Here is a 13,378-nt window from a genome sequence, read left to right as displayed (position 1 = left end):
AAATGTATTCAACATCTGGTGACCATTAAACCAGTAAACCAGTAACTGGTCACCACGGTCACAGCCGTTGTAAAGTCTTCCCGTTGGTGATGAAGCACCCCCGCCAGTGCCACCTTGGCTGACGTAATCATCTTTGTTTCTAAAATAGCCATAATTTGGGCTCAAACATAAAAATTATCATTTCATTAAACATGGGTGATGATCAGTATTTAACACTTAATATAATACGTAGCTGTTATACACGTCCTTTGACAATACCGAAGTACTGTAAGACAAATTTAGTGTAAAATGTATCTTTAGGAATACATAAATATAATGTTACAAATATTTATTTAAATTAAATATACCTAGGTATTGTACCTGTATGGCTGTATGTAAGGGAGCTTGTAAATTGGAACAGCATTGAGCAGGTAGTAAAAATACTGTATTAAATTGGGGCCGAAGTTTTGTGGGGTCTAAAATGGGTATAGTAAATTGAACCCGGGTTTTCAGGGGTCTAAAATGGGTATTTTAAAGTGTGCGCTTAATACCTATTATATAAATATTATTTATATCTTAAAAAATGTTGTTCATTCATTTATTTGCAGATAAAATATTAGAGTTACAATCTGTAGTTTATTTAAAACCTTATAGTATAAATGAAAAATGAACCTTATAAATTTCAAAATATAAATAAAACAAAAATGAAAAAAAATGAAAAAATTATTCAACAATACAATAAAAAACACTATTATGAGGGCTGAATATGTGAAGACGATGTTTCATTATCATGCTGATAACATATAACTATATTTTTTATTATTACAATTTTTAACAAAAAATATTTAAAATAACTAATATTAATTCAATAATATAGGCATTTATATTTTTTAAATATTTTTTCTATTTTTATAAACAAAATCTTTATTAACTTAATCATTTTTGAAAAACAGTGATATTCGCCTCCTTTTGGTGTCCTCTGAGTAATGCTAAATGACTATCATAAAAATGATATTTCTATTGGGCGCAATTTACTAAATAGATATTTATACCTGAAATATACAAGGTGCAATTAATTTTTTTCCCTTCTTTGGTTAGAATTTAGGTTTGCCTGTATATACGAGTGGTTGACGTGGTGGCCGTGATAATATTTCCATCCCGACCTAAACACTCTGCCAAAATCGGCGTAAAAGCGCTAAGTATAAAAAAACCATGTCTAAAAGTTGTGATATAATTTTACAGCTAAGTCATTGGACTATAGATATCATATAAAAATAATCTGCTAATAATTCTAATAATTGAACTTATAGCTTGGCAACTTTGTTGCAATTGATTGCAACCCACTATTTAAATGATAGTAGACTAAATATAGGTACTCATTATCCTATAGTTTTTTTTAAATTTTTAACTTAAATCGCCAATAAGCTAAGTTCAATTATTACGGTCTATTAGGACATTTCGGCGTGGCCATTTCGGCGTAGGGCCGTTTCGGCGTAGGGCCATTTTAAGAAATTATGTAGGTCACTATAAAATATAAATATAATAAATAAATAATAATAAATAATAAAAATAAATAAATAATACAAATTTAATTAAAATAAGGAGAATGCTATTAAAATTACAAATAAAAATATTCAGGTCATCATACTTAAATTATGTTCTATTCCTCTTAAAAAACTCATAATATTACGATTATCATAATCGCTGACTAATTTTAAAATACGTTTATCGACGTCAATGTATTTTTTTTTCTTTTTTGGTGAACTTTTGCCTGTTTCTAATTGGCAAAAGAAGGTGTCTCGGCCACTTTGTACCTATTCTCCTTAAACATGATATAAATGCCCATCAGTGGCGCCGAAGTCCATGCTAACGTCGGGCCATGGCCCGACCTCTTTTTTTAAAAATGTGGCCAGACGGCCACATTTTATTTACATCATAACTTTATTATGAGCATGCGTATATTAAATCCACGTCACTGTAATTACAAGTAAATATATATTGGGTTAGGTACTTCTATATTAAATAATTAATTTATTGAGGTCTCAAAGTTTCGAAATTGCTCCACCACATTTTTAAAACTTCGGCGCCACTGATGCCCATAGTGTCGGGTGGTCAACGGCCATTTGTAGATTAAGCCGACGATTTGCCGCTTCAGCGTGATTATTTGTTCGATCTTCTTTACTAAGTACGCGATCATGAACGTTCCAAATTATAGGGGGGAAAAGTGGGATTCGACGACGATTTCTTACAACTGTACCGATGTAGTTTTCTTCAAACCACTCTAAGAGAGGAAATATTTCTTCAGGCAGTTCATCATATAATAAGTTAACACTATTGTAAATGTCATCAATTTTAACAAAAGCTAAAGCCAAAATCATTTTAACATAAATTGAAAATTCTGCATCATTTTTATACTTCGAAAATAATTCCAGGTCACCCATTTTAAGTCTAAAATTTTTTGTCAAATTAAATAAACATCCGTGAATTTGAACTTCAGGGAAATTGTTTTTAATTGCTTTGATCGCAGCTTGCTCAAAATCGCAAGCAATTGATTTTGGTTTTAACCCGGGTTTTAATTCAATTAATATTTTAAATAACCGCTCATACGTTTGATTTTTTTTATCGGGTAAAAGAGCATAAATAAGGGGATGAACACCATCGAGGTATTTACTTAATATTACGTATACTTGTGAAAATAAATGATGTGCTACTTTAAAAGTGCCATCGACATACCAATTGGAAGACTCTGATAAAATATTTAAATTTTGAGGGCGACAAAAAATTAAAATTCTGTCGACTCCAGGTTCACTATCGTGTAGTAAAAATTGTTCAGTTACACCTTCAGATGGCGAATACGACTGGTAATTCACTGGTATTATTAATGAAATTAAATCTTTTGGAGCATCGGGTGCAGCTTGAATTTCACGCCGTACGCGTCTTATCTGTTTTTTTAAAGCTCCATCGGCCGTCAATGCTCCCTAAGTAATTAAAAATTAATTCTCAATTGAAGTTATTAGAATTTTGATATTTACTTTTCCTGCTTGTGATTATCCACTCGTACATTCATTTATGATATTTGATGCCTACTCCATTGTCTCACGTGCTCGTTTTTTCATCTTAGTAACTGCAGAATTAGCTTCAATCTTAGCCGCTTCCGAGTCATGGGTCGAATGTTCATTTATTTGTTTTAAGATCTAATAATTAAAATAATAATTAATGTATTTAATATACTTACTTGATAGTTAAGATAATAAAAAATTGAATTACCTCCAAAGTTTCAACTGTTGTATGAATTCTCGCTTTACACGAATCTTTGTAACGACATCGCCAAAACTTTTTTAATTTATTTGCACTAAATGCATCAAAAATATACATATACCCATCATGTACAAATATTTCACGTCCACGGAAAGTTTCAATTGCTTGTGTCATGGTGACTACTAACTACTGACTACTTGACTATCTTATATTACTCAATGATCGTCTATCGATACAGCGTAAAGGTTAACTATACCTATACATATATATCTTTATTATTTTTTTTTTTATTAAATTAAGTCCGCGGCAGCTGGGCCATTGGACTGCATATCTTTATTAACTTAGACGGTAATATAGATTATGTGATGCGACAGTCTAATCCCATAATATATATATATTATTATTATTATTATTATTATTATTATATACAGTTATACGGCATACCTGCATCTAACCGACGAAAGTCAGATAAAAACTGATAAATGATATATATAATATTATATATATATAGGTACAATATAAGCAATGCTTACATTTATTATCTAAACTCGATTAAATGAAAAAATGAAAAAATAATTAAATGATAAAGGACTACGCCGAAATAGACCCACGCCGAAACGGCTCTACGCCGAACCGCCTACGCCGAGATGGCCACGCCGAAATGTCCGGATACTCAATTATTAGCAGCCTATTTTGACATATATGATATCATTAATTTAAAGACTAGCTAAAATATATGACAACTTTTAGAGCTGGATTTTACATAATTAGCATTTGTTACATGGAGTTTTGCAGTATGTTTTTGTTGGAAAACGCAATCATTTTTTGTTGTTGTACATATTATTGTTATTATTATTATTATTATTATTAATATTTGTATTATATATTTTTATACATTTTAAGATTAATTTACCTTTCAGTGATAATAAACTGAAATAATATGTAGCAGAATTCATTGATAACTTATTTTTTGGGAACTTATTGGTTTTACAATAATGAAAAGAGTAATTAAACTGAAAAGAGATCGTTCCCGTTTATGTAAAATGTCTAATTAGCTGACAATTGTAATTTTAAACTTAATTCGCTTAGCTTTCTCAATAATTTTTTTGCTGTCTATCGTGTTGCCAATGTGTTGCATTTTGGAAGATGTTAAACTGGGGAAAAATGAATCTTTTTCTAAAAGTTGATACCTAATATTAAACTGTGACGATTGACGAATAAAAAATAAACAATCTATGGTAAAATAAAGATACATAATACAAACTGTGACAATTTATTGTATGTATAGGTACCTACGATATATATACATACCAACATGATAACATATAATTAGTTCTCATAATTCAGTTAGGAATAAACGTATTATACGTATTACGGTATAGATTTACACTGTTTTCATAACCACTTATATTTGATTCATAATTAAATTTAAATTTAATATTATTGAACACTAATACACTGTTAATTACTCAACCGTAGTTAGTAGGTATGAAGTAATGTTTAAAGTGTCCGATACAGTATCATGCTTAGTATTGTAACTTAACTGATTTTTATTGATATAATCTTCATAAAATATAACGAGTTACTTTGAATAAAGGGGAAATTACGTTTAATTTATAAATAATGAGCTGGCCCCCACAACCACATTTTACGTTTCCTCCTTCTTACAATTATAAAATATATCAAAAACTGTTTTTGGCGTCAAAAAATTGATAAGACTACAGTCTAAACTTACTAAGAATCGAAATTTCCACCCATAAAAATGAGAACTTTTGCTGTGAAATATTGTTTTTTGGTATCGAAACTACAAAAAACGTTATTAATGTTTGAAAAAATTCAAAAATAATGGATTTTGAATCAATAAGAACTTTTGTATATATGTGTCAAAAAAATATTCACAGATAATGTTCTCAACTATATTGTATAACAATTTGGAATCTTAACTGTCGATACAACTTGAGTGGTTCTATCCCGTGCAAAACAGTTTGTGCTATGTTGTACATTAACTGTAAAACGGAGACAATATAACTTGCGGGTGTAACGTCCTTTTAACCAGAATTGTTAAATAAAAATAAATAAATTCATATATAATATGATATACTCATATACTTATACCAAACCATATCGCGGCATACGGGCATATTATTTTAACAATAATAATAATATTACTTGTTTATAAAATAAATAAAATAAATAAATACTAATACAATGTAGGTACAACGTACAAAACGTACAATTCCGGAGAACATGAGTTATAATATATTTTCGTCATTATGGTATAAAATGGCACAAATGAAAGTTTTTACAGTCTTAAGTTTTTAAATTAAGACCAATTGAGTTATGATCATATCTGATAATTAAAGTGTTAATTGTATGTATAAACATATGATAGTGTCTATAATATTCATGATTATTAATATTTAAACCATATTACAGTCTAATGTCTATGTATATAATATGATACTATTAATAAAAAAAAAACATTTCTAAAGTTGATAAATTAGGTAATTGTGTGTTTCCATATAAAAAGATTATGATAACCATAATATTAACTTCAAACTTTGCAAAATGTTTTATATCAACTCAACTCTTAGCTCAATTAAAAATTATCATTAACTTGCCCAAGCTTCCATATAGGCACCTATATAATTTATGTTATTGAAATATCGTATCAATATGTCATAATATGTGATATCTATATGTATATACGACATACGTACAGTTAGTGTTTGAAGTATAAAATATTTCACAAAAACATGAAACATTGAAATTGTTTTAATACAAATATTAATGATTGTTATTTGTCAATTGATTATTTTATAGTTAAGGAGTTCTTAGTTGAATCATTGATATGAATGCAAAGAGTTTCCGTATTGGAATGTCTGGAGCCTAAGAAAACCCCGAAAATAACCTCAATGTTCACTTATATATAGGTAAGACTAATGTAGATTAAATGTACTGCCAACATTTTAGATGATCAGGATTTTTGAAGAGCTCGGGAAATCTACATAAACTAATTTTGGTTTCCCCCGATAAACTACACCACTCTAATATACGAAAACCCATCAGTGGCGTTACGTTAGTATATATACTACACGATAATCATATATAACTCATTATTGTTATTAATCATTTTAATGTATTGACGAAATAAACTATAATATATTATGTGATTGTGACTCAAACAACTTTATGGCGGCATCATAATATGACAAATGTAATTCGGACTGAAAATCAATCCAAAAAATATTATCAACTTCCATTAAAAAAAAAAGAATTTAATAAAGAATGGGTAGAAAATGATAATTATGATAATCTCACCAACGTCAACAACGTTATTACATAATTACTTAGGTAGATGTTTTTATCCTAGGTTCATCCTACGGTTGCCCGTGCTTTTCGGCACAGGTGCGATTGTCTTTCAACATTTGCGTCATTGCAAGGCGGCGCTTCTCGTGGAAAGAACCGTCACCATGGCAACCTGAGCTCAGATCAATAAAATAATAATGTATTGCAGCTAGCAACAGCTCCGTGGTATCCGGGAAAGTATAACAAATCCGACAGCGGTTGAAGACTATCATCGGTTGTCGACGAACAGCTATAATAGCCTATCATAGTTATCGTCCTTTATCGTTCAACATCCCGTCGAAATGGAGCCTCACAGCGATTGCAGAAACAGAACAATGAGCAAATCAGTCAGGCTATACTTGCACTACGTGTTCTATCACCCACGCTTGGTTTGCAGGATTATGGCTTCGTTGAACGGGGTTGGTAATTAGTATATCAAGTTTTTTAATCTATAATTCACATAATTATGAAAATAATTTTAAATTTGTTCACATCTCGTGACTATATTATAAATTGAATAATTTATCCGGTGTTGTATTCCTGTAACAAGCAGCCATTCATATTCATCATTCATTCGGATCACAATTTGAAATATTTCGTTTTTGATTTTCCCAACTATTCAAACGTGAGGTGCCACTTAAATCGTGCAATATAGCTGAATTTCAGAGAGGTTGTGTCGAGTGTTGACAGCGTGAGTTACCTAGTAGAAGAGGGAGAGCTAATCATCTCTAGGTATCATAGAGTTAATGGCGGATGCGGAATTCGATTTTATTGGTGAGCGGAGGAGGTTAAGTTGCAAACACTAGATTCTAGTGCAAAGATTTTACTCTATAACACCACCCCACCATCCATTTTGAATATAATGTTTACATATACATACTATTCTAATATTTACATAAGTGTTGAAGTTATTGGTATAATATGGTCTTAAATAATAACTAATAATTATTAAATTATTGCTCAAAATAAATGACTGAAATACATTGTTTTAATTTTGACGGAGCATAACAATATAAGATTAAGAAGCCATAACATATATATTAAGATGATTTAAAGCCTAATTTAAATTGTTATATCTTATAATCTTATATCATAGGCGATCTCCTGAAACCAGCAATATATCCACAATCTAAAAACAAAATGTATTGCATGAATTTAGAAAATTCAAATTAATTTAGATCTCACTCACTATTACGAGTTATAAGTTACTTATCATACACTGCATATGTATGCATAAGCTAAATGATGATTATGATGTATTGCCTACAAATATTTCTTAACATATTTATTAAGAATCATATTATATTGTCTATTCATCGATATAAAAGTCTTCTGAGTAATATTATCTTGAATATTTATACTTACTTATATAATATGATACATACTACAGGTTAGGTTATATATATATATATATTATATTGCAGTATATTGTGTATATAATATTGTTTGGTTCTACATGATTGTTTTAATTTATTAAATTCCATTTTGATTAACAAAAAAGTATTTACAATATAATATTACTAAAATTATACGATAATTAATTGTAAAACTTGTACAATAATTAATTTTACAACATATTCATCAATTTAGAAGTGATGATGAAATTGACTATCATTTAGTTGATTCGGGGAATTACTAAGTGATGTTGAAATATGCTCTGATAGATAAGCTTTTTCCCTGAACTCTTCGTATGCAACTTAATAATTATATTAATAACTTTAAAAGTTAAATAAATTCAAAAATATTAAATTGACTGAAAATGATTTCATGCATGTTTCATTTGTTATACATATTTTTAGGTATTTTTCATGGCACTTAGCTCGATTTTGTTATGCAAGATATGGTATGCCGTATATTCCAAACATCAATCGTCTCTTACTTCCAAGCCTAGTAACGATGGTAAGTCTATACTAATAATATATAATAGGTACTACATTATTATGCTTTTAAATAAATACAACACTGATTGTACTAATCATTGTTCGTGGTTGTTCGGCTAATCAGTAAAATTCCTCATACTTTATCATATGAGTAATAATACATTGTCATCAATATTGCAAAAAAATTGTCTCTAAATGTTAATAGGTACTCTTAAACTATTACGTGTAAAATAATAATTAAAATTTAAAATTTAGAAAGAAAACGAATCCAAATTTAATAACAATGTTTTGTTTCACGTGTTTGTGCGTATATATAGACTTAACTTTTGGTTTGGATTTACAAATACCAGTCGGTTTGATGAATAAAAATGAAGATAAAGTGATCACCAAATCGTTGTTCAATTTGTGTTTTACTGGTATGATGCTTCTTGTCAACATTCGTCTGTATATGGCAACCTACAATGTAAGTTATTGGGATCATCATGACATTATTTTTCTTATTAAAATATATGTGAATGAATGGTAAAATCATAACTCAGTGTCGTATGTCTATTGCTTTGAAATAAAATCCGAAACATGTACATTTTTGACACTGAAAAAATGTCCTAAATTTGAAAATAAATCTAATAAAATGGTGCAACAGGTATGTTATGATCTGTGCGTATAGTAAATTAATAATTGTAATAATACAAAATTGTATGGAAGAGATCGGATACGAAATATGTAACATGGGTCAATTGTAACATCATCGATTTTATTTACAAGTTCAATACAAAAATATCAAAGAAAAGGGACTCACTGTATTGCAATTATTTCCTCTTCATCAATGTGGCGTTATTATATTTTTCTTATAAAAAAAAAAAGGGATAAGTTCACCTAAAATATTTTATGTAAGTTAATTTGTCCCTTAACTCTGTTTTTATAATGGTCCCGGAATGGAATACGTTTGTGACAATTTTTTTTTTTTATAAAATGTTATTGATTCACCTTTGAAAGTTAAGATTCATTAAATGTATATTTATACTATTATAATGTTGCTTATCGATTTAGTGCAAAAAAGAACTAAAAAGTTTGAATTTTCTTAGAAATATATTATAATAGCTGATCCCATGCACTTCGTTCCAGTTCAAAATACCAACTCAATATGATTCAAACTTTGTTCAATTCGTTATTTAACCTTTTATGTAATGGTAGGTATTTAAAATTTAAAAATTTCTATCAATCATCTTGAATCTCAATACTTATGCAAGAATCACTTTAGAATGCGAATTTTGAAAAATCTATGTTGGTGTGCACTTACATGGTGGTTCGAATATACAGTGAAAATGGCAAGCCTCATATTATTATTTTGTAGGCTCTACGTTGAATCAGTTGGTGGGTCATTCGGGACTTGTCCGGTTATTATTATTTTAGCCCCCCCTGCGGAGTTTCCCGTGATACTCGCTTGTGATTACGCGAGCAGTACCTATGTATTATCAATAGACCGCAAAAAACGTGGTTAATTGTATAGTTTCTAACTCCCAAATTTAAAAGTTATACTAAATTGAATACTTTTACTTACTTAAACGTATAGACTATAGCCGATTGAATACAATGGGCGATCTGGTGGTTTTTGGTATAACTGTGTATAACCTCTCTTCGTCAGACAAAACATTATAAATTATTTCAAAATAATGAGTTACATTGGTGTATATAGGTTTTGGTGTAAAAGAATTCAGATAGTAATACGCCAGGATGCAATATGTCAGAAATCTTCATGGAAATGTAAATACTCAGTAACTTCACATAGTTTCTTTGTGATTGGACATATATTTGCTTTTATGTACTTAAAAAATGACAGAGCTTATCATGAATCTTATATTCTTATCATACACAAAATGTATTATGTGCAACATTTTTTCCCCATAATATTTTAGAAACGTTTCTTGGGGTGCCTAAAGCCCGGATGGATGGGTAGAATAGGATTCCATACTGTCCTTATCAGAGTACGGAATCGTGCACATTTTAAGGCACACAATTCCGTACATTTTATACCCAAAATTTTATTGCAATGTGGCAAATTTGCATAAGGTTATGTAAGGGTATTTGACTATTTGACCTAGTTATAACGTTTTATGTACGTTTTGGCGTTTTGCGTATACCTAGCTATTAGTGAGGGACCAAAGAAATTATCGGATTTTGTCAGCCGGTCGCTGTGTTCCTACACCTCTTTTAGATCACACAATCAACGAACATAACGAATATTTGATTCACACAAATAATATTTTATATATAATATTATAATAAAATATTTGTTAAGTATTTATAACAACTATCAAGGTATCGAATATCGATATTTTATTATACAAATTGATAAATTTTTAACTTTTTTTTATAACACTATTATTCAAAAAAATTAAACGAACATACAATAATAATAATAAGGGCATCATTGCACAGAAAATCGTACATAAACCGTGTAGTTTTTAGGGTCATTTTGACAAACCATTGTTTGATCAAAACTCAACGGAATCGTGTTCCCAAAAAGGTAGAACGTATGGAATCGTGTTTACCGCGGATGAATAGTATAGGAATAAAGGGTAGACAAACAGACATACATTCGCTTTTATATAATATATAAATATGCACACAAGCATTCAATTAACACGAATAACACTGTTATAAAAAGATATATAATTTATAGTATTATATTATAATAATATCTAATCTGAAATCCTTGTCAATCATATAGTGTTCTTTTTTGATTGGCTACGACATTGCCTCCAGCTTTTAGTGGAAAACGGTTCAAAGATCAGCGTTAAGAAAACCATTTTTACTAACTTGACGTTTAGTGTTGGCGTTTGTGATTGTGATCATACTGGTTTAAAAAAAAACAATGGAATAACTTACACTGACATAGTAAGAAGAATCTATAAGTAACTGATTACAATAGATTAGGACAGTGGATTTTTATTTTAAATTGATGGACAAATGACGCCACTGTTGTATATTTGTGAGCCAAATGTCACTAATGTCTAACTTATGAATAACATAACAAATTGTACATTCAGAATAATTTATTTTAATTCTTTGTTTTTAATATTAGAATAATCTCACGTGTTTCCAAATTTAAAGGTAAGAATATTATTAAGACCTCGTGAAGGATTTTCTTGATATTTTAAACTTAAAACTAGGTATGAGCATTTTAAAGTTATGTTATTTTAGTGAGTTTTAAAATACTTGTAACATGGTTAAAGGTAAAAACATAAAAAAGGCATACGAGGGGACCTAAAGAATGATTTAAGCCTAATCTAATTTCTATCTTCAATTTTGATGGTATATCAATTCACTATGATATTAAGAATAACAGACTAAAATTAACTATTCCGAATTTAAAACTTAAATTTGTGGGAAAAATAGGCGATGTTTTTGTAATGCAACGACATATGTTACCTATTTAAGTATTTAGATGTTTTATCATATTTCATTTAAATATTTGATTAATATATTATTTTAATATACGCACTAATATTCATTTTTTTCATTTTTAATTGATTTAAACCTTTTTTTTATACAGAGAGATCTTTGTAGCATTTCCATTTGGTTGTTTGTACACACAACGCATATGTTGTATTCATTATCCATCAATTTGTGGGTCGGAGTTGCCAAAGGTTATAATTCACTTATATATCTTGCTCTATTTAATACTTGTAAGTATACCGATCGTTTATTAGAGTATCGTTAAATGAATTATCATTTAACATTAATAACTATTTATATTTAAATTACTTCTAGTGCTTTATCTTCTGTTCATATCGTTGGTGGCATTATTTTGGATGGAAGAGCGGTGCAGCATGCGCATTCCAATGCGCGCTAACGAGAAAGCAGGAACAAGCCAGGAGCGTATGGCTTAAGGTTAAGGTTATAATATAAATATAACAAAATCTAAACTCATTAGTCAATTTAGAATACACAGGATAACCAATCATGTAATAAATATAATATTATTTATTATAAGTAAGATATTTTATAGGTACCTTTATAATTTAAACATAAAATGAGAGGTACCTTTGTCCATTATATAACAATATATATACTAAGTAACAATAAGATTCCAAGCGTCATAGATCAAACAAAATACAAAATCTCTTACATTACAATTTTTATTTAAGTAAAAAAATAGTTTCTAATTTATTAAAAGTAAAAAAAGATTTCCAATACTTTTTGGGTTATAATCATAAAAAAAAAACTGTATCAGAAATCAGTTACCGAAAAATATAATAGTTAATTTTACCAAATATAATGCAATGATTAGACACCCGGACATCGAGAGTTTTATTTATGAATGTATATTTTCTTGATCTAACAATTAACTGAAAATTAATAAACAAATTTCATAAACAGTCATAAATTATAATTGTAGATAAAACTTCTTAAAAATCAGTATCAAGTCTTGATGTTAAATTGCGTGACGTTGATAAGTTAGTCAAGGGAATTTCGTAATCAATTAAATTATCTGTAGATCTATGGGTCGTTAATAAAAACAATTCAGTTGGTTTATCCGTTTGTGTGGTGATGATAAAAAATATAGGTACTATATGTATAGATATCAAAAATAAACTATTTCATGGCTATCTGTACAAATTTATTTCATTATTTTGAAAAAAAGTTATACCACTAAATATAAATACAATCTAACGTTGATACGTTACAAGATAAATAGTTTTGATTTTTCTAAACAAATAAAATACAGTAGTTAAACACAAAAATAATCAATTGAACACTTTATTTGTAAATATATTTCTTCATCAAATTCCCTTTAATAAAACGCTCAAAATTAATAATTAAATTTCTTATATAATCATAGAAGTACTGGAAACTCCTTAAAAATCAATTAACTGTTTGGATGTCAGTGATACATTTTTAGAGGGATT

General features: G+C 28.8%; 2 protein-coding genes across 2 annotated transcripts; one reads left to right on the top strand and one right to left on the bottom strand.

Annotated features, from left to right (window-relative positions):
• Positions 1 to 1,826: 1,826 nt before the first annotated feature.
• On the bottom strand, positions 1,827 to 2,788 carry LOC111041199. The gene has a single exon (XM_022325413.1). It carries the CDS (start codon positions 2,418 to 2,420, stop codon positions 2,052 to 2,054), a length of 369 nt encoding a protein of 122 aa, XP_022181105.1. The 5' UTR covers positions 2,421 to 2,788; the 3' UTR covers positions 1,827 to 2,051.
• Positions 2,789 to 6,782: 3,994 nt separating this feature from the next.
• Positions 6,783 to 12,624, top strand: LOC111041194. Its single transcript, XM_022325407.1, has 5 exons — positions 6,783 to 7,004; positions 8,385 to 8,484; positions 8,783 to 8,928; positions 12,022 to 12,154; positions 12,240 to 12,624. The coding sequence occupies exons 1-5, from the start codon at positions 6,888 to 6,890 to the stop codon at positions 12,356 to 12,358; spliced, it is 615 nt and encodes a 204-aa protein (XP_022181099.1). The 5' UTR covers positions 6,783 to 6,887; the 3' UTR covers positions 12,359 to 12,624.
• The last annotated feature ends 754 nt before the right edge of the window (positions 12,625 to 13,378 follow it).

This window comes from Myzus persicae, unplaced genomic scaffold (genome assembly GCF_001856785.1).
Source record: "Myzus persicae strain clone G006 unplaced genomic scaffold, MPER_G0061.0, whole genome shotgun sequence".
Classification (NCBI taxonomy): Eukaryota; Metazoa; Arthropoda; class Insecta; order Hemiptera; family Aphididae; genus Myzus; species Myzus persicae.
The sequence above is the reverse complement of the archived record's forward strand: the minus strand, read 5'-3'. Positions and strand labels throughout refer to the sequence as shown.

What these genes read in the sequence shown, in the direction of transcription:
- LOC111041199 (XM_022325413.1), bottom strand. Translation starts at nt 2,420, where the DNA reads ATGGGTGACCTGGAATTATTTTCGAAGTATAAAAATGATGCAGAATTT.
- LOC111041194 (XM_022325407.1), top strand. Translation starts at nt 6,888, where the DNA reads ATGGAGCCTCACAGCGATTGCAGAAACAGAACAATGAGCAAATCAGTC. An exon ending in TTCCAAGCCTAGTAACGATG is followed by an intron (nt 8,485 to 8,782) that starts GTAAGTCTATAC and finishes GCGTATATATAG; the next exon opens with ACTTAACTTTTGGTTTGGAT. An exon ending in TCTTGCTCTATTTAATACTT is followed by an intron (nt 12,155 to 12,239) that starts GTAAGTATACCG and finishes AATTACTTCTAG; the next exon opens with TGCTTTATCTTCTGTTCATA.